This window comes from Gopherus evgoodei, chromosome 7, assembly GCF_007399415.2.
Source record: "Gopherus evgoodei ecotype Sinaloan lineage chromosome 7, rGopEvg1_v1.p, whole genome shotgun sequence".
Taxonomy (NCBI): Eukaryota; Metazoa; Chordata; order Testudines; family Testudinidae; genus Gopherus; species Gopherus evgoodei.
In genome coordinates, this window is record NC_044328.1 from 103,171,072 (window position 1) to 103,197,125 (window position 26,054).

Here is a 26,054-nt window from a genome sequence, read left to right on the forward strand (position 1 = left end):
TTGTAGTGAGTAGGGTCCCAGGAAGAGCAGAGGGTAATCTCAGCCACTGTGTATTGCTCCTGCAAGTGGAGATGACTCTGGCAGTAGGTGTCCTGCTGACCTTGGTGCTGAGTAGCTGTGGTTCCTGGGGACAAGGCTGGCCGGTAAGATACAAGGAGGGAGGATAACCTACCCCTTTCGCTTCTACCTATTCCCCATCAAATGGAGCTGAAGAGCTTTTCACTCCAATCTGTGCAAAAGGTGACTGATTCTTTGTGCACTAGAAAGGGATGGATGTCACAGAGTGGGTGGTGACAGCTGTGTAACCGTCCTCCCTGTCTGAGTGGGACACTGCCTTGAGTCTGCAGAGTCTGCTCCCAGCTCCTATTAGTCAGTATATTTGTTTCCCTAAATCAACGGGGAGGGGGAGTTGTCACTTGCTTTCCCAAGAATACCTGTTGATAGTCACAGGGAAGGTAGAGGAAGAATTTTCAAAGAGAGGGTATTATATGTGTATGACAGGCATGAAAGCAGGCTGTGCTCCTGCTCAGTAACTTCTGTCAAGTCGTTCCCAAAAGAAACCAGTGTCCTATCTTCAAAAATGGCTAGCATCAGATGTTTCAGTCAGGTGAAAGAAACCTAGCAGTAGGTAGATGTTGGATAATATGCTCACTGTGAAGGTCTCATCCGAACCCTCATCCTCATAGAGATTGGTTTAAACCCCAAAGCATGAGGATTTATATCCCTTCCCATACTTTTTTTTTTCAATAGCTGCTCCTATTGCACCAAAATCCCTAGACATCCAGGCACAACTGTACCTCAAAAACCTGACTCCAGATAATTTTAGGCCTCACAATCTCCTAAATTCTACTAGATTAATAGGTGGCAGGTTCTTTGGTTTTGGCTGGCTGTATGTGGGTTGGTTGCATTTTCATTCAGACTCTGATACTCTGCATTGGTCAATTGCACAGTGCTTAGATGCCATTCAACCTCATGTTAAAAGGTATACATTTGAAATGAAAACATTTTGCTAGCAGACAACACTGCACGTTGTTAGGATCTTCTCTTCTGGGTCAGTGCTGTTAAACTGGAAGATAGTCTGTCATGTCCGGGTGTCATTAGTCACAGAATGTCATCGTAGCACTACAACTTTGTTATTAAAAGGACATGTAAAATGCAGAATGAAAAAGAAAAAAAGTAAGATGGCGATGTCGCTTTTTACATCAGTCCATCTCCATTCTGCAAACTAGCAAACACAGACCAGCATATTTATAGAGTTCGAATCTTGTAGAAATGATTGAAACAATGATATAAAGGTGCACTGCTGTCACTTTCTGAGGGAAATACATACATTATAGTATGTCTTTAATTTTTAAAAATTAATCTTTAAATATCTTATATGGATTTTTCTTCTCCTCCGTTGATGTTTGAGTCTTTGCAGCAAGAAGTTGACCAGCCTTCAAGGGAAACTGTTAAACAGATTATACATCTGGCAGGATATTTTATTTATGTGAAGCAACCTGTGTTTTTAAAAGAGCAATAATTTTATTCTCTAATTTATTTCAGTTTTAGAAATTTTAGACAGTGCATGTAACTACTGTATAGTATGTACATAATTTTCAGGCAGAAGCATGATTTTGTTTCAAGTTAATGCTGTCTCTTTAAAGCTGGGATTTTAATATGTTGAAAGTATAGCGATTTTCTATCTTTAGAGTAGAACTTTCTGCATTCAGTTTGTTTTATTTTAATGCTGTTTTCTTTCTTTCTTACAGTCCATTAAGTGTGGCTTTGAAACTGGTATGTATAAATAAAATGGATCTCTTTACACTGTTAAAAGAAGGTACCTAATTAAAAATAGCTAATCTGTGATTATTCAAACACTCAGTAGCTGACTATAGGCGGGGAGTTATATGTTCTATCAATATTCATGACAGTGGGCCTGGCTTAGGGTGACCAGATGTCCCAGTTTTATAGGGACAGTCTCGATATTCAGGGCTTTCCACTTTGTCGTATATAGGTACCTATTAGCTATTACACATACACACACACGGGTCCTGATTTTTCACACTTGCTATCTGGTCACCCTAGCCCGGCTCCATCAATGTTTGGGCCCCGTGCCATGGGCTGGCAACGGGGGTGCTCTCACCTCGGGGACACCCCCCCCCCCCGTCCCTGTGTGCTGCAGAGTCTCGGCGGAGGCAGGGTAGCTCTGCAGGCTACCTCTGTCCCCGCTCTCCGGCCCCAGCGCTCAACCGGCTCCCAGCCCATTCATTGGTCAGGAACCAGGGCCAATGGGCGCTGTGGGGGGCGGTGCCAAGACTGCCTGGCTGCGCCTCCACAGCAGGGAGGGGGAGGGAGACACAGGCAGAGAGAGCAGCTGGAGTCTCTCACTGTCAGACAGAGACACAGACACAGCTGGGGGGGCACAGGCAGAGAGAGCAGCTGGAGTCTCTCATTGTCAGACAGAGACACAGACACAGCTGGAGGGGCACAGGCAGAGAGAGCAGCTGGAGTCTCTCACTGTCAGAGACACAGACACAGCTGGGGGGGCACAGGCAGAGAGAGCAGCTGGAGTCTCTCACTGTCAGAGACACAGACACAGCTGGGGGGGCACAGGCAGAGAGAGCAGCTGGAGTCTCTCACTGTCAGAGACACAGACACAGCTGGGGGGGCACAGGCAGAGAGAGCAGCAGTCTCTCACTGTCAGACAGAGAGACACAGACACAGCTGGGGGGGGGCACAGGCAGAGAGCAGCAGCAGTCTCTCACTGTCAGACAGAGACATAGACGGGAGGCGGAGATATGGGGGAGGAGCAGCGTTGTGTACCCTGGGGCTGGCATTAAATACAGAGTATAGAGGTGGATTCCGGTGGGGCCGGGTGGGGGGGGCTATAGCAACCTCCCCCTCCCTCCCTCCTTCGCAGAGCAGACCCAGGCTTCGGCTGGCTCCGTCCATCACTTGTCTCCCCATCCCACAGAGACCCACACAACCCTCTGCCCCCCGCGGAAAGACCCCACCGGCCCCTATGCCCCATCACCCCCTCCAGAGATCCTCCCCCCTTTGTGCCTCCAGAGACAGCTCCCCTCCCCGCTGCCTCCCCTGCTCACTACAATCTCCCCCTTTGCCTCTCCTTCCCTTCCTCCCAAGCACATTGGCTGGGAGGCTCCCAAGCTGTTGGCCACAATGGCCAATGGGAACTGCACCTCAGGCAGGGTGTCTGCTTGCAGATGTAGACCTGCCTGGCCGTGCCTCCATAGCATGGGAAGGGGGAGCCCCCAGTGAGCAAGCCCCGGTCATCATCATTACAGGCACAGCAATTCTCTGGGTATTTAATTTCACCGAGGCAAGTAATTCAATCTATTCTTCCTTTCCAGGCAGTTTGTGGTTTCTCCTGTAAGAAAACTTACAATTTTTTTGCAAAGAAGTCCATTTATAGATTTTTCACTTGAGAAGTATATTTTCTGGTTGTTCATAAGCTCATTAATTTTGTTAACTTTTAAAATTGCCTATGAAACTGAGTTATTTGAATTGTACCTTGTTTTTCCATTGGCCAAAAAACACATGGAAGATGTGCAGATTTTAATTTCTGTGGACCAAACCACTAGCAAGTGTGAAAAAGCAGGACGGGGTGGCGGGTAGTAGGAGCCCATATAACAAAATGCCCCAAATATTGGGACTGTCCCTATAAAATCGGGACATCTGATCACCCTACAAACCACCCTATGTAGAAATGTAAATGTCAGAGCTAGAAAAGCTCTAGAAGGGTAAGAGTCCCTTCAGGATATTGTCCTCAAGTCATTCATTCTTTTGGGCATTCTGTTCTATCGTTCTCTCCTGTAGTGATAGTGATCAGTGTTTCCACCCACAGGGGAGTTGCACAAGACTGGGTCAATCCTGCAGCCACTCTGCCTTTACCCTTGTTCTCTGTCCACTCCCTCTACCAGCCCCTTTGGCCTCCCTAAGATTCCCCTACCATTACTCCCTCTGGGTCTTCTTTCTCTGGAGCATCTCATGAAGTAAAATCTATCATTACAGGTTCTTTTCTCTGTAATGTAGTTAATTTTGATGTATTTATTAAGTGTTAATTAATGCACTATGGGAATCCCCCTTCAGCCCTCTGTATAAATTGATCCCCTTCTTTCCATATGTTTTGCCCATAGGGTTTTCTGTAGCCCTAGGGCAGCCAGCAATAACCCTTGTATCTTTGCAATGGGGTGAGAGAAGAGGATCATGGATTCCCTATTTATGTGATTTGCAAGAAGTGTTATCATTACTCAGAGTACTAAATGTGTTTAAACGACATAAGTGCCTTGTAAAATCCCAAAGCAAGCTCATTTTCATTTCTTAGGTAATAATCTCATATTCAGCATATACACATTTTTCATTAATTGTATGCGTTTAATTTATTATTATTATTTATTACTAGCTAGGTTACGAGTTTTTTTCAGTATGGAAAATTCTGTGCTATTTTACAGGTTAAATGACTGAATGACATAATTACACACACGCACCCGTGTCCATCACTAAGTCCGGTAATTTTGTCAAGTATCCATTGTGCAACACGGTGGTGCTTATCCCTGCCCCGCGCTTCAGGGGGACACAGGGTCCAACGTGGCCTGGGAGGCTAGTGGGAGGCCTGGTGTCCCTCTGAAGCACAGGGCCTGCCAAAGCACGGGGCCCGGGGCAATTACAATTGCCCCAGTCCATCCTATGGACTGGATGGCTCTCCTTGGGCACCACCAAAAATTATACAAACCTGGTACCCCTGGTGCCCTGCCTGATAAGGTGAGCCTTGCTCCTGCCACTTTGGTATTAACATTGCCTTTTCTTTTTTTTTTTAAAGCTTTCTCTCTCTGATAAGAGAGACACTGTTTCCAGTAGGATGGATTTTCTCCATCTCTTTCCTCTCAGTCTCTATCAAGTACTTGACACCCTTCCAAACTGTCTCCCGCTTGACTGTTGGCCAGGTACACTGACATGGTATGGTGGTTTCAGTCACTATCACAGTAGAGAAGGTAGTTCTATATCTTTCTTCATTCATTGCAGAACTTCTCATCTCTTACAGGAGACACTGACTATATTGTCCCAGCTCAGCATACTGTCTCAGGAGCAGTACTAGTTTAGAGCCTGGGGATATCTCATTTGTGTTGATGGCATTGGGAGGACATTACCCCCTCCATTTTTTAGATATTGCTCAATTTCTTGGTTAAAAAAAAAAACTGTTTTACACTGAATACGGTTAAATGTGCTTATTAATACAGGAAAGAAATCAATGTGCATGATTTCCAGACTTATGCTCAGACTGACTTTACAAGATATATCTGATTTGAAGTTTCACAGCACATGAAAAGAATGCATCATTTAATTACATGAGAATGAACAATCAGAGTTTTTGAAATAAACTGTTAGTGCCAGAAATGGAATCTGCTGGGTGCATGGGAGAGGAGTGGTTTTCCTAATGGTAAATTCTTGTTTCTGAGACACAAAAAGTGATTTTTTGCATAAGCAGGTGAAAAATACCAGTAGAATTGACAGAATGATTGATAGATATGGAATGTGTTTAAATACTAGGTAGCTGCTCTGCTTTTAACACGTCTACTTATTTTTGCAAGGTCCTGCTCATGAGTTGAGAAAGTGGCACAGTCTAACACCGGCAGATCTTCATAGTCTCAGTGCCCAGTTAATTGAAACAGAAGTGGATACACACTTCAGGTCGTATCTTATAAATATCAGCTGGAGCCTCAGCATGGATGGTAGGTGTGACATCCAAGTACATAAAACTATACAATATAAAATTTCCTTTTGAATATAGTGCTTGTGCAGCATGTTGCATTAACAGCCCTGAACACTGATGTCCTCCAAGCACACAATAACAGTGGCAGTGAAAGCTTCTTTATGCTGCCCTGCCATCTTGCCTCAGTCTTGAACTGGAGGAAGCACTTTTAAGAGCAAGTGTATCTGCATGACCCATTTGACACTTGGCTTCTCCATAGAAACTACCAACCATGGTGTCAGTTATTGAGGACTGTGCTGGTGAGTTTTCTCGTGTGGGAAGTAGATTGGGACCATCAACTCATGGTAATTACAGTTAATCTCTTGCAGGCATGCTTTCTAACCGACAAACCACAACCTTAAAAGTCATTTATTCTTTTTTCAGTTCCTCTCTACCTTCCAATCTCCCCATCCTTCACATATGATTTTTTTCTTTGTTAACAGTAGTAACTGAATCATGTGGTCAGGGGGTCTAGAGGGTTGTACAGTTTGCTCTAACAGAGCGGTTCTCAAACTGAGCCCGCGTTAGACTTGCTGGGGTCCCAGGGCTGAAGCCAAAGCACAAGGGCTTCAGCCAGGGGTGGCAGGACTCATGCTCCACCCCCACGCTCTTTCCCCCCCATCTCCCCCGCCTGGAGTCATGTAGTAATTTTTGTTGTCAGAAGAGGGCCGTGGTGCAATGAAGTTTGAAACCGCTGCTCTTACATTTAATCATGGTTGCTGTGATCTTTGTCATGGCAATTCTTAGCACATACATGTGCATGCAAAATCAAAGGATAGTCATGATAGTACAAATGTAATGGAAATACAGTTTTAGAAATCAGACATTGCTTTGTACTCAAAAAATCTCAGTATTTTAAGCATTTTTCATTTTTAGTACAAACCACTAGAACACTGCATATGCTGTGATAAGTGTCAATGTAGGACTTGATGTGCCACTATCAAAGATTGCTTTTTTATACTCAGCTGGCTCCAGACTTCATTGAAGCCCCCCCACCTCTCTTTTTTGTAACCTTGTAGACGGAAAATCTCATGAACGATCTTCGGGGAAGGGGGTGAAGTATACATCACTGGGATGAATGCAGCTGGTATATTCCAGCAGCAAACGTTGAGTTTGTAACTTGGTAGTGACATAGTTGGCTCTAATCATATACACACAACATAGTTAATAAACAGTTAGTAAGCACAGCAATTAATCATATGCCATCCTAGCCATAATGGCTTATGCTGATTTATAGTTGTTTTCCTTTAACCAGTTCATAACATTGTTTCTTTGCTGTATATGGAGAACCCACCTAATAATACATGTGTGTGGCCACTTTTCCTTTCTCACATATTTTTGGTAGAAGGACATCCCAGAGCATATTACCTCACATATTGCTACTGATGCTCTAACCTTGCTACGGCACTCTGCGATAACTGCCTAGATTTTCCCAGAGTGCACTGCTACACACAAAGTTAGTGTTATACTGTATACATATGATTGAGTGTGAAAAGAGATGCGCTATGGATTTAACTTAGTCAAGTTTGTTTTAACTTGGTCAGATGAGTCTGGCATGAACTAGTTGTTACAAAAACATGGTAATAGCTGGGATCATGGTTTATACTGTAAATAGAGCCAAAGGGTTAAGAGTATCACGACAACCTTAAAAATATCATTGCTCTCATTAGTTTATGCCAGAATCTATTGTATCACTATAGTTTTCTCTGTTTAATACTGTGCTAGGTTTATTTTATTTCTTTATGTATGAGCAGCAAAGATCTATGCAAATATTTATATCTATGAATACCAATTTTTCTTCTTTACTTCCAGCCAGCATAAAAGAACTGACAGCCACAAAGATCTGTGTGATGAGTAAAGGAATCAGAGAACATTTTGAGTGTATTCGGTGCAATTACACAGAGAAGTTTCAAAGTCAAATCATGTTTGGGAATAGAAGAGTAAGAACGTTTTTTAAAAAGTAATTATTTTGTCATTTGTTGTTATTAGGGAGGAGAGTGTAGGGAGGTGTCATTTAAAAATCAAGGCCAGATCATTCTTCTGTGTCACAGTTAACGTATAGAGGGCTGGGAAAGAATGAGCTGTAAATGGGACTCCTTCAGAAAATGTAGTAAAACGGGTACAAACCAGCATTTTTTCAGACACTGGCAGAGGGTAAAGCTGTGTGGAGGACCTAGCTGCACCTTTTCCCATGGCAGCATGTCTCCCCAATAAGTTGTGCTCCCATGCTGTCTCTATGTGTTGGAGCTCACAGTACAGAGGGGGGCAGCCAATGTGACATAATACAGATGGGTTCATTTCACGATCAGGAGGCAGGGGATGGTATCCTGGATGGCAGCCCTCCTCACAGATTGCCCTCTCCAATCTTGTGGAACCCCAACCCCATGATACACCTGTGGTGAATTTCTAAAGGATTGAGAAACTGGGACAGCCTGATATGGAGTATTGCTCCTTCTTTCTGCACTTGTACTTCCCCGATTTTGCCTGATCTAGCTCCCGTGGATTCATGAAAGTGATGGGGATGATTAGCCTTGTGGTATCTTTCAAATGTTAGTTGTTGTTTTTTAATTATTAATAAGATGAGGAGAAAACTTGGGTTTTCAGAGCTGGATTTGAATGTGTTGTTCTGAATTCTTCTACCAGGCATAAACTGATATTGGAAAAGTTACTGAATGATTTTTGGTATCGGGATCTTAAGAACCAAACAAGTTTCACAGCAGTGTGTATCTCAGACATTCTATTACCTTAACATTCTATTGTTCACTGTTTCAATGTATCTCTCTCAATATTTAATGTTTTGAGAGGAAATTCTCTTCTCGGTTATATCAGCACAGCTCACAGAGTTCACTGAAGTTGCCAAGCATAACTGAAAGAAGAATCTGGCCCTCAAAACTGCTGTTTTAATTGTTTTGTTTTAGTGGCAGTTCCACTACATTGGATTCCCTGTAGAACCAGAAATGTTCTATTCTATCAGTGCTTACAACCTTCCCCCAGCAAATATATATGAGGATTCTCCATCAAAATCCATCATGTTAACTTCACCAGGTAATTTGCCAGTTTCTGTTTAACCTGGTTCATATGAAAATCTCATTTATGATACTGAATTCTTTCTAGACTTTTTTGTACAGGATGTTTTGAAAAGCTAGGAATCAGCAAAAACAAATGTATTTTTATGTTTAAACAGACTGCATAATAAACATGTAGATGCAGAGATAATTATTTCAGCTTTGATAACACATCCTTAGTTACTTTTTCCTTCTGAGCTCTCCTTTCTCTTCTCTACTTTCTTTCTCTCTAACTTCTAGTAACAGGTAAAGTCAAATTTTTAAAGCAGAAAACTGTTGGCTTTTTAGATTTTTTTTTTTGTTTTTTATGATGCCACACCTGTGGCTACCTTTATTCTCACTTTTAGTTCTTAATAAACTATTTGCTGAAACTATAAGGCAGCTTGATAATAGGCTAATTGTTGCAAAAAGGGTAGGCAGATGACTCAGGTGATTCTGAGTGACCAATCCTTGTTTGGTGACTCTGTGAAATGAGTATTTGAGGTCTGTCCAGTTCCTAGTGAACAAGGTTTTCATACCACAACAAGCACCATCACAAGAGATACTATAATAACTGGCATCCATCTTGGCACTCAGAAGGAGGCTATATGGGTATCCACACTACTTTCATATCTAGATTTGGACCTTCCCCCACCAAGGTTAAGGTGCTTCTGCCTGTGCTGTACTTGTTCTGTAGACAGACAGAAGATAGTCCCCTCCCAAGAATGTAATTTTGGCATCTTTAAAAAGCACTATATTCACTTTATTTTTAAATCACTAAGGCATGGCCTTGTCTTGTCTTTTCTTGTTTAGATTTTGACAGCTGGGAGGTAGACAATTAAAAAGCAGAGGAAGTAGTTAAGGGACATTTTTTTTAATTTGTGGTAAGATCATAGAATTATAGAGTATTAGGGTTGGAAGAGATCTCAGGAGGTCATCTAGTCTAATCCCCTGCTCAAAGTGAGACCAACACAAACTAAATCATCCCAGCCAGGGCTTTGTCAAGCTGGGCCTTAAAAACCTCTAAGGATGGAGATTCCACCACCTCCCTAGGTAACCCATTCCAGTTTTTCACCAGCCTCCTAGTAAAATAGTATTTCCCTATATCCAACCTAGATCTCCCCCGCTGCAACTTGAGACCACTGTTTCTTGTTCTGTCATCTGCCGTCACTGAGAACAGCCTCTCTCCATCCTCTTTGGAACCACCTTTCAGGTAGTTGAAGGCTGCTATCAAATCCCCCCTCACTCTTCTGTTCTTCAGACTAAACAAGACCAGTTCCCTCAGCCTCTCCTCATAAGTCATGTGCCCCAGTCCACTAATAATTTTCATTGCCCTCCGCTGGACTCTTTCCAATTTGTCCACATCCCATATCTGTAGTGGGGGGGACCGATCTTCTATAGTGAAGGTAGATGCATGTATCATGTGTGAAGAGGCTTCTAATGCTATCAGAAAGACCTCAAGTTTTTTTTTTGTTTGAGTTCATAAATTGTCTCCAGAACCTTTTATCTGAAAAGAATCATGTATTTGCAGTGTTGTTACTGCCTACATGAGCAGAGCTGCCAACATTTTTGTGCCTGAGACAGGAGAGGAGAATGGTGACACTTCCAAAATGGGAGAACTAAATGAGGAGATGAGAATGCTGTTCACGGAGCTCATTTCATAGGAGCTGCCTAGGAAAGCAAATAAATCGAATTGTGATATCTACAGTTTGTTGGTGAGAAATAACTTTGTATGTGCACATGATAGGCTCCAATGAAAATATGTAGCTACAAAGAGATAATATATTTGCTAAAGTATATAAAATCCATTTAAATCCGCAGGTTGTAAAGATAATGTAATGAAATACAGCAAAAGTTGCATAGAAGTGGGTAAGTACAATAGATGTATCCTTGGATTTATTTTCACAAATGTAGCAATATGCACAACCTTGGTATTTATTTTCTACCTTATAAAGTCTTTAAAATACTGAAAAGGGGGGATGGATACCTTGGGGCCAATTTCAGTGCCAGGATATATATGCAGCCAATGAGAAGAAAGAAAACTGCTCATAACTCTTCACAAGATTATATTTATCCACAAGGGACTATCTGCCCTTTGAGACTAATTAAATACAAAAATCCCATGAAAATGTGCAAATATTGAAATCAAACTATCTTGTCTCCTGTAGTTTTGGCAAATAGCCCTCCTTGTATCCTTTCTAACATTCTTTGTAATAAAGAATGTGATAGCATTATGCTGATATCTGGTGTCTTGTGTGTGATACCAGATCTGACCATGTGCCAACCCCAATCCCAGCTATGGAGTGAAGGCTGCAGCTGTTAAATAGAAAGCAGAGACCTAAATCTGAATCTTGCTTCTGGTACCAAATTTGAATTCCCTTGAAATCAGAAGTTTGAGAATCCTGCACATTCCTAAAGTAGCAATAGGCACAGTCTAAAATAGAGAATATTTCCATACTTCCTAATCTAATATATTGTGGGATTGAGAGATTAATTTGGCATGTGTTTATGAGCTAGTAGAGTTAGTACAGTTACCATTGGACAAGTGCTCAGATTGCAAAAGGCACCTGTGATGAGGCAAAGGAATTCCATGCAGGATCTGGCAGGGAGGAGGCTAAAAAGCCTTTCTGATTTTGTTTTGAGTCTTAAATATGCAGGACATGCTTGCCACGTTCATTTTAAAATATAAATGCCTGAACTCTGCAGCAACATAGCTACTTTGACCAACCACTCTTCTGACTAGCCACTCTGAGACACACTCCCTCTCCCCCCAATAGGGCACTTCACCAGAGAGACCAACAAGTGAATGGGTATGGAATTTAGCCTGTTTTCTCACTTCTGGGGGTTGTCTCTGCTGGTCAGAATTAGGGCACTGTGGGGCAATTGTTTTGGCACTGCTCATGCTGTCCAAACAGGCAGCCAGTCTCGTGGGCTGTCAGTCTGGCACCTTTTACATTTAGAATGAAACTTCTTCCAGCACGCAGGCAGTTATTAAGAATTTTAAGCTGTATTCTTTACAACCCACAGGAAGTCTGTGGAATCCAAATATAACTGCATGTAAAATAGAAGCAGAAGTGGAAGTGAATTTTACCACAAGTAGCCTTGGGACCAAATATACCATACTTCTCTATGAGTGTGAGAAATGTGATGTACCTGTTGAACGGGATTTGATGACAAAGGTATTTTTCTTGTACATATAACAGCTAACATTTAAAACATACACATGCTCTTTTAGATACCCAAAAATGGTAAATCCAATTTATTTTATTTTCCCTCTCCTTTACGACAATCTACATAACAACTCATTTTACCAAGTTAGCAGAGGACATGCTTTTTTCAGACAAATTAGAGGAACTGGCCAGCAGACCATGAGAAGTCTGTGTGCTGGGTTCTAGGAGAATGACAGCCTACTTTAGGAAGAGCTGTGCTCCAATAATTATGGTCCTTTCCCCCCAAGAAGGCAGCAAGTTTTTCTTTGTGCTTCAGGTGGTAAGAGAATTGGATAAAATCCCAGAGCTTGAGTTCTGCTAATTTGGAAGGTCTAGTCAATAATCTGCAGCACACATTGTCCACTGGCTCTGTGGATATGGGGAAAGCAGTGGATGTGATAAATCTTGGCTTTAGCAAAGCTTTTTGTATGGTCTCCCACCGTTTTCTTGCCAGCAAGTTAAAAAAGTATGGACTGGATGAATGGACTATATGGTGGATAGATTGTCGTGCACAATGGGTATTGATCAATGGATCGATGTCCAGTTGGCAGCCAGTATCAAGCACAGTGCCCCAGAGGCCGGTTTTGTTCAACATCTTTATTAATGATCTGGATGATGGGATGGATAGCACCCTCAGAAGGTTCACAGATGACACTAAGCTGGGGAGGAGAGGTGGATAGGGTCCAACATAACCTAGACAAATTGGAGGATTGGGCCAAAAGAAATCTGATGAGGTTCAACAGGGACAAGTGCAGAGTCCTGCATTTAGAATGGAAGAATCCCATGCACTGCTGCAGGCTGGGGACCGACTGGCTAAGCAGCAGTTCTGCAGAAAAGGACCTGGGGATTACATCTGGAGTATTGCATCCAGTTTTGGGCTCCCCACTACTGAAAGGATGTGAGCAAATTGGAGAGAATCCAGTGGAAGGCAACGAAAATGATTAGGGGGCTGGGGCACATGACTTATGAGGAGAGGCTGAGGAAACTGGGCTTATTTAGTCTGCAGAAGAGTGAGGGGGGATTTGATAGCAGCCTTCAACTACCTGAAGGAGGGTTCCACAGAGGATGGAGCTAGGCTGTTCTCGGTGATGGCAGATGACAGAACAAGAAGCAAAGGTCTCAAATTGCAGTGGGGGAGGTCTAGGTTGGCTATTAGGAAAAACTATTTCACTAGGAGGGTGGCGAAGCACTGGAATGGGTTACCTAGGGAGGTAATGGAATCCCCATCCTTAGAGGTTTTTAAGGTCAGGCTTGACAAAGCCCTGGGTAGGATAATTTAGTTGGTGTTGGTCCTGCTTTGAGCAGGGGATTGGACTAGATGACCTCCTGAGGTCTCTTCCAACCCTAATCTTCTATGATTCAAACATTTTGCTCCCCATGGTGCTACTTTGCGGTTTTCCCATTTATCATTAAGATTTAAAAAATGCTTCTATTTGTAACATTTTCAAATTGGGAGTGTTCTACAGGGAAGGTGGAAAAACAGACTGCAAAATGGTAATACAGTACTAGTTTAGATAAGCGGTACCAAAACTCAAACTTATTCTTAATGAAGATTACATACTGAGCTATTCTGAAATTTTTTCTGACCTAGCCAAGAGGTCAGATTAAAAATGATATAATCATCACTTAAAATAACAGATGTGTATTATATTTAATAGTGTCAATAAATCTGATCAACACTTATTTTTAAATTATTTCTCTGTGTAACATGTTTGCTTCAATTTTTTTTCCTGGGGGTTTCTATCTGCATTAGATCAATGAAACTAGAACTTCTGTTAGAATACCAGTGAGTGATCAAAGCAACAATATTTCTGTACAGGTAAAATTCAATTTTGATTGAATTTGCAATGGAAAAAGTAGCTTCTTTAAAATTAATGAATTGTATGCAAATACTACATTGTTTCAGACTAATGTCCAGTAAACCTGTGTGCAATACTGTGTAGCTCTTGATATCAAGTTCACCTTTATACTGTATTAAATGAACATCACGGACATAAGTTTTGTTTCTACTAATAGTGATTAAATAAACTGCACAGTATAATTCTCCTATGCTACAACGCTTAAGACAAACGTGTTTAATATATTTACACTGAGGTCTTGGTATTACTGTGGGTTTTTTCAGATCCACAGTCACAGAATTGTTTTCAGATTCTTGATTCTTGTCTTTTGGGGACAAAATGTATTATCCAGAGTCTATATTTATTCTTAAAAATATCTACAAATGACTGGCTTCTAAATTGGTCCATTTAAGGTTGGGATTGTGTATTCTTGTTCTGCATACACAACGGTGAGGTTCATAATAAGCTTTAGGATAATAAGCTGAGCCACAGAACTCAATAGGAGTATTCCCATTAATTTCAGTGTGGGTCCAAAATTGTGGTTGCATATAAATTATTGGTACCCAAACTGAGGTTTATATATGATGGTATAGCAGCCAATTTTCAATTATATACCTTACTCTGAACTCAACTCCAATAAGTCTCAGGTGCATTTCTCAGTTATACAACCACCCAAGAGAATATAGAAAAGCCTTGACTCTAAGTACAGCTTCATAAAGAGCATATGTTAATACTGTATTTTGCCTTTCAGCCTGAGAAGAGACATGTACTGGGCTCTTTATTTTTGTGATCGATGTGCATCATTTAAATGGACACAGGCAGTTTAAGCCCCAAATCTAGGCTTTATTCAAATTACTAAAATGAAAAAGAAGTGGTTCAATGAAATTCATTTGAAAACTATTTAATTTTAACAAATTTATTGTTTAAATATTCCCAATTAGTGTTTGCGACCCAGGCATTGCAGTAACATGGTCATGCACAAGATAAACCAGCAGAATAAACAGTGAAAAGGAAATTACTCTTTCATTTTAGTCATATAAGTTATTAGTAAGGAAAGTACTTTTAAAGTTTATGTATTGTCACATGATAAAGTCTCTTTAAGAAACTCAGTAGTCAGAATAGGACACCAAAGGGCCAAGCAGGATAAAAGAAACAGGAAGGAATAAAGCTGTCGCTAAGTATTTATTTGCCTGCATATTAGAATTTTTCTTCTACTTTTTTCTTCAGATCATTCCGTATTTTGCCAAGTGCAAACATGATTGTCGAAGGCACAAAGGAACCCTAACATGTGTTCAAAACCACAGTAATGGTTAGTTGAGCATTTATCAGAATTGTTTGTGTTCAAAATGGATGAAGTCGGAATTATGGCTTGTTCTATCTCTTACTATTTCCACTGACCTACCATTTGTGTGTCTCTTACGCTTTCAAGTCTAGAGCAGTTACTCTTTGGTAAAGAAAAATTTGAATTTCAGAGACTTCTTTAACGATCCTTCCCTAGGGACTGCAGCTTGATATGGTAGAAAGGCTTCTGTGTTCCATTGCCCCTCAGAGCTGTGGTGGCAGCAATTAACTCCTGGTAGGGCCACCTAAATTGGACAGGTCAAAGGCAGACCAGATGGACAGCACTCCACTGGTCCGTCAGGCTGGGGGGTGGAGCAATAGGCCAACAACCTATCTTTGTTTAAAAAAAAAAAAAAGTTATTGAAACACAAGTTCGCCATTCTGCCAAACAGCATGACAGACCAGGATGGGACAGTCTTGTTAGTACCATAAGCAACAACTGGCAGCACGGGAAGGATTAACGTTAAGGCTAAGTACATAATGAGCACTCTAAGATCATATACTGTACTTCTGGCAGTCCCTTTAAAGTCCTTGGTCTACTTTGTCTTTCATTATCCTTCCTCTTAGAGCACTCCTCCCAAAATGTTCGTTTTCATGCTAAATACATTGCATATTTAAACTACATAAATTAAAGCAAGTTAACAACTATCAGTTTTGACAAAACAGCAGAGAGAGGTCAGAATGGCCCATGGGATGTCAGTCTGCTGGGAGGAGGAAGTATTTGCTAGTGTCTCGCAGGGACATGGAAGGAAACTTAAGGGAGTAGGATGGGAAGAAGACAGCACCTGCTGCAGTGTAGAGAACAGGGTTTCTCAAGTTCTTCAGCAAGTGTTAACATTTCTGCATAACCTTTTTGGGAAGTCATTTTAGTACAATTTCTCTTTCATGTATACAGGCTGGAAATGCTCAGTACGATTGTTAAGTAACCAGAAGCCTTTTTTTTTTCTTCAAAGTCAATTATTCAAAAGGTTCCTCATTGAAGACTTACGGTTCTTTCTTTTAGGGAGCATCACAATTGATTCAACTGGAAGATATGTGTGTTTCATCCTTGTTGCTTTATTTGTAACTGTGTGTGTGATTGCTGCTGTAGTATTTTTCAGGAACCATGGTAAGACCTTTACTCACTCTTTTGAAAAAGCCTTACTTTAAGGTTCTTTGATCTTTACCTCAGCTTCCTTTTAGTTAGGCACTTCATATTAAAGGTATTGCAGTGCATTTATATAGCATATATTTTAAATATCACAACAAGCAAGCATTACTATACCCTTTTTAGGAAACTCTTAGCCCGCTCTTCATTTATGTCCATTTCAGGGTAAATGTTCGATCCTATAACTATTTATAGTTAAAAAAACAAAACAGTAGTTAAAAATTACCTAACACACAAATTGTGCCCAATTCTAGGGATCACTAGATTCATTACTTGTTTTATATGCATGTCTCTAAAGGAGACAGAAGAATGGCAAGGTGGGAAGAGAAGACTTATGTTTTAGGTGCAAACCAGAAGTAGAAAAGTCTCAGATGACATCATTTATAAGCACTGCCCATACAGAACTAAGATAGATGTAGAGGAGTCACCATATTGGATCACACCAGTGATTTCTCTAGTTCAGTTTCTCATCTATGATAATGCCTAGTACCAGATGCTTGACAGGAAAGTACAAGAGACTTTACTTAAGGAATAGACTGCACATAAGGGAAGTTTCTTCCTAAACACCCAAGGTTAGTGTCTGGCTTGGTTTATGCCTTGAAACACAAGGATTATACCTCTGATTTTCTGTAGATGTTCTCATCATCAATATAAAAGTATCATCTTTTTTTAATCCTAGTAGGCTCTCTCTTGCCTCAGTGGTTATGTGTGCCAATGAATTAAACAATTAATAATTCAGTGGCTTAAAAAATATTTCCTTTGGCCAGTTTTACATGTCATCTTTCAGTTTCATTGAACAGAAGCCTGAGGTTTTTGTGGAGCTGTCCCATAGATGCTCAAGTCTTTTTCCTTCCATCTCTTGGTGGTAGTTAATCCAGTACCCCACAATGCCTATTAAATTTTTTTCATTTCAATGGGCATGACCTTGTAATTATCATCATGGTCTTTTTGCAGCTTTTGTGCTGCCCCTTTTCCTAGCTTTTTTTAGATCACTTTGATACTCATGACAGCTTCTGCCAGTCTTGACTAACCTAAATAAATGTCATCTGCAAGTTTTGCCCCCTCCCTCACTGATCATTTTCCACTTGAATAATAAATATAGTAAACACCAGTCCTAGTAGGGAACATTGATATTCCCCAACTTTTTGCCATGTTTAAAACTGATTTATTCCTGCTCTCTTTGATTTTTAACCAGTTTCTTTACTTATCTACATCCACCGACTTTCTTTAATTGTCTCTGGTGAGGGACTTTATTAGAGTCTCTTAGGAAGTCCAAATAAATTATACCTACTGGCTGCTTTTCTTAATCTACTGTTTTGTTGACATGAAGAATTCTACTAATGGGCCATGATTTTTCTGTACAGAAGCCAGGCTGTCTTATCCCTAAACTATCACATTAAACCCTAAATGTTTCAACCAGTTTACCTCACATTTAAGTAAAGGTCACTAATCTGTAATTCCAGGGATAAGCCTTGAAGCCTTTTTTTTTTTAAATAGTGTGACCAAGTTCCTCCTCTACCTTGGTAGGTCCTGCACTTATTGGCAGATTTGCTCACCTCAGTGATCTTCCCCACAGTCTGGATCAACTCCTCCTGTGTCTGATCAAGAGTTGGGAGGTTTGGGGGGAACCCAGGCTTGCCCTCTACTCCGGGTTCCAGCCCAGGGCCCTGTGGATTGCAGCTGTCTATAGTGCCTCCTGTAACAGCTGCATTACAGCTACAACTCCCTGGGCTACTTCCCCATGGCCTCCTCCAAACACCTTCTTTATCCTCATCACAGGACCTTCCTCCTGGTGTCTGATAACACTTGTACTCCTCAGTCCTCCAGTAGCACACGCTCTCACTCGCAGCTCCTTGTGCCTCTTGCTTCCAGCTCCTCACACACACTTCCTCTCCTCTGGCTCCCCCTCACCTGACTGGAGTGAGCTCCTTTCTAAACCCAGGTGCCTTGATTGGCTGCAGGTGATCTAATCAGCCTGTCTGCCTTAACTGGTTCTATCAGGTTCTCGATTACTCTAGTACAGCCCCTGCTCTGGTCACTCAGGGAATAGAAAACTGCTCATCCAGGAACTAGTATATTTGCCCTCTACCAGACTCCTGTACCCTACTGGTCTGGGTCGGTCACAATAGGCACACCATTTTACTACCTTCCAGTCTTCTGATACAGTACCTAGTGCCTATTTTTTGTTAGCCCCTTGAATCCTCATTCAGAACTCTTTGCTCATCAGGTCCTGGTAATTTTTTGCTGCTCATCTTAGTTTGCTCAGCACCTCCTAACCCCTTGGTTTTAGACGGCATCTCATCTTTATTATCTGAAAAGAGTGGGTATCTCCCCAGCATCCTCTGTGGTGAAGAATGAAGCAAAGAAACTATTTAATGTCTCTGCAATGGCTTTGTTCTCCTCAAATCCTCCCTCTTAGCTCTTGGGTAGTTCAGCAAACCCACCCATTTTCATGTAATCTTCCTGCTTCAGCTATACTGAGAGGTTCTTTGGCTAATTTCCCTCTTAGACTTCCTAGTTTCCATCCTATACTTTGCCTACTAGAATTAAGTTTCTAAAATACAGAGAAACAAAATTGGGGATATGGTTCTTACTAAAGTGATCATCTTTGGTTTTAGCTGGAAATTATACCCTTTGACAAATACCTAGACTAGCTCTTGGATACTCATTGTGTAGGCAGCATACACTTTATTTCAGCACTGTTTTATTACACTTCCTCTCTCCTTTGCTTTAGAAATCATGGCCATCAAGTAGAAACAAATGCATGAATCTGAAAAAAAGACTCCACCTATTGTCAGCGAGACAATTTTAAACCACATCCTCAAAACGAGGAACTAAATTAGCCAAAAAAAAATTCTATATCATTGAGTTCTGAAAATTAACATTGATGTTTTCAGAGTGAGGACAGTTTTACATTAAATGGCACAAAACTGTTTCCAGCACTATTAAAGAAAGGTGACTGGGACACAATGGAACCTGTACTGTCTCGTAGTAGTAAAAACTGTTTTGTCAGTCTCTTTTCAGCATTGGTTCATGGGGACACACTGACTAATTTGACAACCAGTGTCAGCAGTTTCCTAGTAGAGGGTGTTTGGAGTCAAAATGAGGGTTGATTTAGTACAGGGATCAGCAACCTTTGGCATATGGCACACTAGGGTAAGCACCCCAGCAGGATGGGCCACTTTGTTTACTTGCTGCGTCCACAGGTTCAGCCAATCGCGGCTCCCACTGGCTGCAGTTTGCCGCTCCAGGCCAATGGGGGCTGCAGGAAGCGGTGCAGGCCAAGGGATGTGCTGGCTGCGGCTTCCTGCAGCCTCCATTAGCCTGGAGCAGCAAACTGCAGACAGCGAGAGCCATGATCAGCTGAACCTGTGGCCGCGGCAGGTAAACAAACTGGCCTGGCTGCTTACCCTGGCGGGCCGCATGCCAGAGGTTGCCAGGCCCTGATTTAGTGATTGACTTGCATAATATAACCTTTTAAAAATGAACCTTCTGGAATAAATTTTTTTTACAAGTACATAACTCCTCCCCAGCTAGTTAGGAAGTCATTCAAATGTTGATTTTATTTGCTGCTAAAAATGTTTAAATTCAATACAGTATATGGTTTTTTTAATTAACAGATACAAAGAAAATATTCTTCCATCGTGCAGAGCTACAACAACCGGTTAAAGTACTGGTTATCTATCCAAAAGAAGTGTGTTTTCAGCATACAGTCCTGGCTTTTGCTGAATTTCTGCAAAAGCACTGTCAAAGTGATGTCATTATCGATGTGTGGCAGAAAAGGAGAATTGCTGAACAAGGCCCAGTACAATGGCTTGCTGTTCAGAAAGAAATTGCAGATAAGATAATTTTTCTCAGCTCAAGCTATAGCATTACTGATTGTGATGCTGTTTGCCATGAAAGCATAGGAAACCACAAAGATAACTCTGAGTGTATGTTCACTCTTGCATTTAACTTCTTCTGCAGTGATATGAAAAATATATCTTCTCTGCGCAAATACATGGTGGTTTCTTTTAATGAAATAAATTCAAAAGACACTCTCCCAAGTGCTCTCAACAGCTGTCCAAAATATTGTCTTATGAAGGACACTGACATCTTTTGTAGAGATCTAGTTCAGATAGGCAGGCCCATGGCACAAATAGAAAATTAGTATGTGGTTGGAGCCCTACCACCAAATGTATACAAACTGAGGAATACAATATATTATGTTCTACAATATCGACACGGTCTCAGCAGCAGTTGAATATGATTTTGTAAGGCACTTGATGGATTTGAAATGAGTTTACTTTGGTGAAATTAATTCTGGATAAAACAAGCTTTACTTTCAGCCTTTTCACTGCTTAATTGCAGGATCAGGGCAAAAATCAGTTAAGAGAAACTGAAGCTATAAAAGTTTACATAGGAGAGGTAGCCACCTATTCACCAGTGTACTGTAAATTCCTTTATATAATTATGAAGAAATATTTAAAGCTAGTCATTTAATTATAAAGCTAGTTTTTAGAATTACAGAAAAGAGTATACAATGAAAAGATAGGTATTGTCAATTTGATATGGAATTATCATTGTTACCATATTGTATTTGGAAAATAAAACCAACTTTTAAAAAATTAATGGCCCTACAGCCTTTGGGACATGATTTGGTCTTATGTTTAAAATACATTCTAAAAAAGGAGAAAAACAGGTAAATTAAAACATGAAGGGAAAATATTTTGAATCACTTTCTGATGAGAGGAGAAAAATTACCATTTTCTGTGTTTCATAAGATTGTTTAAATTTATCTTGTGCATATGTTAGCAGGTTTTTTCCCTTGATCTGCTAATTGGATTTAATTGTAACTAAAACTTCATGTCCTCCTCTGGACATGATAATGCTACAAGATTATTATACTCCTATATGATAAATTTGTGTCTGAGTAAGTTTTGTAGTGTAAATAAAGGATTTAATACATTTATATAATAGTTATAGCAGTTCTCTTCTTGGAGTGTCTGATGCTCAACTTCTAAGGAACTTAAGTGTATTTAAGAAGCAACACTTGTTTCCCACCCTGACTGACTAAAAGAAGGGAACAACTGGATAGGCCATTAATACTCCTGTTTGGTTCATGAAATCATCTGTCATATGTACAAGTCAGCCCTCACTGATGACCATATGGAATTATGAAATGTTTATTGTACAGAACCCAGTTGAAGACTATGAAATCCAAATACGATCTCTGTACATATGTACATTTTCTGTAATACAGTTCAGCGACCACATTTATAAAAATTAAATAATTGTTTTATACAGTTAGATTTGTGGACCCTTCTTGTTACAGCAAAACTAGCAACAATATTTAACTTGGACAAAGATACCAGATTGGGTATTCCTTGGTTATGCTTCCAGTAGCTTGGGACGAAAAAAGTCAGAGATAGATTGTCTTCAGCTGCCTGCAACAAATGTACAGGAAAGGTACACAGATATAGCTCACTGCTTTTGGTTTAAGATTACACCAATGTTTTAACATTAATGCATTTTCCCAGAACACTTAAGAAAATTAGCTCTTAAAAACAATTTTTCTTTTTTTTTAAAAAGAAGATGCCTTCTTGGTAGTCACTAAAATGCTGGAAGTATCCCTCTGATGTTTATATTTATAGTCTAGCATTGATTGTTATAACGGACAGGGTGGGATAAGCCACAACAAACTACGCGCTAGCAGTGCAGGAATGGTCTGGGCATATTCCCCCATAATGCGGAATGTTGCCATCAAATAGTTCCAGGGTGGGATTAACAATAGTGGGGTGGTATTACTGTGGGTGAGCTGGAGATTTCAAAATTGTCACTTCAGATAACATTTGATGACTTTTTACAGTTAGTGTAAGTCTTTTTTGCCTGTCTAAGCAGTGGATAGTAGTGAGAAGCATTTCAGCTTCATGGTCCTCTCCATCCTTCTGTGTGAATAAGGGCTATCTGTCAAACGTGAGCTCCTGCTGCCTTTACTGTGATAGCGCTAAACACGGGTGTGCTGACTCAGATGCAGTGTTTTGGAGATATTTTTAAGGGGGGAGAGGGAGGAGCCAATAACTGTCGGTGGTTTTGGATGTTGACAAGTCTTCCTGACAGAAAACATGCAAGAAAATAGGTGAGAAACAGCTTCAATTGTCATAGAGAAGTGGTCTTTTTCTCTTTGAAGTTAGCATCGATTCTGGAAGAAAACACACCACTAGGACGAGTAGCTGTAAGCTGCTACTCGTTTTAGTGTTACACATATCATCCCTGTTAAATGTTTAGTATCTTGTGTTTATTTTTTCCATATTTTTCATTAAACTTCTCCAAGTATTTGTAACCACCAGAACTTTGTATATTTATATGGACAAAAACTTATTACATGGATTCTTTTCTAAAGAACGAAAAAAGTGTGAGCAGTAATATTGCATTAAATAAAATTCATGAAGATCAAACAGAAAGAAAAAGCTGTGTTAAGATACTTACTTTGTTCCTCAATGGTACTTAATTTCACTTTTACACGGGGTTCTGGTCTTAATGGTTTTATATTACATTTTAAATCAGTCCTATTAAGAAGCACCACAATTTTCCTTTAAAAGCTTCCAGGTCTAGACTTACTGCTTCTAAAGTTAAGACCAAATCACTCAGTATAATGTTACTTATTTTCAAACGCATGTATGTCTATATGCCACTTTACTGTTTTATACATAGCTTTTCAATGATGTGCAGCTTTAAGTTTCACTTGTGACATAACTGTTTATAATTTATTTGGATAAAGCAGGAGCACCCATATGCACAGAATCTGTATGTAAAAAGCCAAAAACTGGGATTTTTAAAGTTGCCCATGCATTTTAGGCACTTACTTCCCTTTTGACTCAGTAGGATTTTGGCACCTAATTCAGGTTCTTCTCAAAAACCTCAGCCAAAAACTAGCACATTAAAAAAAAAAACCACAAGCAGGAGAAATGAGCTTGCTTTGGACAACAGGATAATTTTGAAAAGTAATATTCTATTAAATTGAGGTTCCATTCTAATCTTGTTAGATTACCACACAAATGCAGCTCTCTCCCGTAACATTCGGACACCAAAGCGTTGCCATTCTCGCTGATATATCCATAGTTCCTGGGTTGTATCCAGACAGGCCAAAACTGCACCGCCTTTCCATGCAATCAAGCGTGGATCCATATCCTAAAATTAAGAACAAGCATTGCATAAAAATTATGGATCTGATTTTCAGAGGTACTAAATACCGGCAGCTCCCATTTAATTTAATGGAAGTTCACTCAGCACCTTTGAAAATCAGGCCAACAATTTCCCCCAACATTTTTGTGTGATAACCTTAAGTATTTTCCCCGTGTTTAATTTATTAAGGAACTTGGAAGTCACTGATTTTACAGTGTATCAACGAGGAAAATCAAGCCCCGTGAGTAAAACTATTGAATACTTAAATAGTTTGGTTTTAGAAATTTAGATGATTAATGCCAAATATTATTTACACTCAATACTATGCATCCTGCTATATTTCTTACTCTTCCTTCTTTGCTAATGTCAACTCAAGTTACTGACAAGAAGACAGGATTAGTTATCTTTCACCATATTCCTCATGGCCACTCCGAGTCCCTTTTCCTAAAACTAACTTTACTAGCTGTTGGTTAAGTTTCTTATTCTGAAAGAAGCAATTAGTGATAATCTATCAATTGTAAAACTACTATAACTAGTCATTCTACTTCCAGATACATATATCTGTAGTGGAAGCTCATAGTATAGTGATCTGAAAAAAACAATCTGATCTCAGGTCTCCCATAACATGTAACTGAACTGTGATAGTTCTGAAATAATTTTTATTTTATTTTTTAAACCTTTAGATTCCAAATAGTCTATGAATAGTTCACTAATTCAGCTTCATTAACATCATACCTTAGGTCTTGTAATGACTTCTACATTTTCAACAACTCTTCTGAAAGAAGGAGGCATTTTGTTGAGAATTCGGTGCTGAAGAAATTCTTGAGCTTTATGAAACATCAGACCTCCTCCCACTACTAAGATAGAACTATACATCTTCTTTTTGGTATCATCAGAGGCTGGAATGATAGGAGTGTGTGTATATATATATATATATATATATATATAAAAAACACAAAATAAACAAAACTGAAGTGCTAATACTACCTAAACTTGGATTATGAAAAACTGCATAAAAGTCAAAGTAGTTAGGATTAGTTAAAGTTATTATAGGAGCAGACATTTCTCAGTTACTAACAGCATGAAGATATTTAACAAAAATGGGCTTTCATATAGCACTGGAAATGAGAGACAGTACAGCAATTTAATTTTCTAGACAACAAAGCTAAAGGAGAGAATTCTAGTTTCTATAAGGTAATGAAAGATGTTGGAATTTGATATTAATCTGGACCAAGTGATTGGGATCTAATTACAGTATTATAGCAAATATAGTTCTTACCACAGCAGTCAATACTATGAAGAATGGCTTTGTCAAGGCCTAATGCTTTGCCTTCAAACTGGGATATAGCGGTTTTCCTGGACATGTGTGCTGCTAGGGGTTCCTCAGACTCATTTCCAGCTATTATACAATCACTCTGAGAGGATCCCAGTTCCACTTCTTGTGGATAAATCCTCTCTGAAATGTCTGAGGACTGGCCACGCAAGTCTCCCTCAAATCCACCAAGCTTGGACATGGACTTCCTATCAGCTGTAGCTTTTGCAGACTTAAAAACAAAATAAATTAGTAATTTAATTTAATAATTTAAAAAATTCATTTCAAATCCTCACAGGTTGCTTTGGCATAGGAACAGTGTTCTAATGACTCAAAAATATAGCACTAATTTTTCTTTTGCTTCTTTTTAGCTTACCAAAAAGAACTGTTGAATGTTGCATTTCCACCCTATACAAGTATTATTCTAAACCACAACTTTTAAAAAAAACAAACTCATTTTTGAAGTCCATCAAACATTTCAAATGGGTATCATGGCATAAAATCATAATGTAGTTTCTACAAATATAGAAGTTTTATCTATGGGACTTTATCTACAGTTAAAGCAGTATAACCCCTTAGTGTGGATACAGTTATACTTGTGTAAGAGGTGCTTATATCAGTTTAATTTAGACCTGGTCTACACTAGAAAACTAGGTCGGATTTGTGACATAGTTAAACAGACCTAAGGCCCCATGTAGACAGTGCTTGGTTGATGGATGAATTCTCCTGTTGACCTCACTACTGCCTCTCGGGAAGGTGGATTACCTACACCAGGGGTAGGCAACCTATGGCACGCATGCCAAAGGCAGCACGCGAACTGATTTTCAGTTGCACTCTCACTGCCCGGGTCCTGGCCACTGCTCCGGGGGTGGGGGGGGGGTGTTCTGCATTTTAAATGAAGCTTCTTAAACATCTTAAAACCCTTATTTACTTTACATACAGCAGTAGTTTAGTTGTATATTATAGACATATATTTTAACATTTTTATAAGATCTCTTTCTATATCACTGGCATGCAAAACCTTAAATTAGAGTGAATAAATGAAGTCTCGGCACACCACTTCTGAAAGGTTGCCAACCCCGACCTACACTGACAGGAGAACCCCTCCAGTTAGCATAGATAAGTGTCTAGACTGCAGTGCTGCAGCGATGCCATCATAGTGTTTCAAGTGTAGACAAGTCATTATTCCCACTACATTTTCTAAACCCATATAGTTTTAATAGTACAAAAACTCTGTAGATTCGCCT

At 40.0% G+C, this 26,054-nt stretch overlaps 2 protein-coding genes across 5 annotated transcripts in view; one reads left to right on the forward strand and one right to left on the reverse strand.

The window, feature by feature from the left end:
- IL17RB (interleukin 17 receptor B) lies at nucleotides 1–23,250 on the forward strand. Its single transcript, XM_030570227.1, is given in 12 exon segments — nucleotides 1–143; nucleotides 1,752–1,776; nucleotides 5,592–5,732; nucleotides 7,565–7,692; nucleotides 8,671–8,797; nucleotides 10,618–10,665; nucleotides 11,824–11,975; nucleotides 13,759–13,824; nucleotides 15,071–15,152; nucleotides 16,188–16,292; nucleotides 19,952–20,437; nucleotides 20,440–23,250. Coding segments are annotated over 12 exon segments (1,581 nt in total). The 5' UTR covers nucleotides 1–71; the 3' UTR covers nucleotides 20,589–23,250.
- The window catches only part of ACTR8 (actin related protein 8), a 24,768-nt gene continuing 13,880 nt past the window's right edge, over nucleotides 15,167–26,054 (reverse strand). The window contains exons 11-14 of one of the 4 annotated variants that reach the window (XM_030570221.1): nucleotides 24,775–25,039; nucleotides 24,231–24,394; nucleotides 23,362–23,501; nucleotides 15,167–15,518 (exon numbers count right to left, since the gene is read on the reverse strand). In XM_030570221.1, the coding sequence (XP_030426081.1) occupies nucleotide 15,518; nucleotides 23,362–23,501; nucleotides 24,231–24,394; nucleotides 24,775–25,039 (570 nt within the window). In that variant the 3' untranslated portion in view covers nucleotides 15,167–15,517. Of the gene's footprint in view, nucleotides 15,519–16,476; nucleotides 16,517–21,480; nucleotides 23,502–24,230; nucleotides 24,395–24,774; nucleotides 25,040–26,054 lie in introns of those variants that run through there. The other 3 variants (XM_030570219.1, XM_030570218.1, XM_030570220.1) reach the window with 3 other exon arrangements.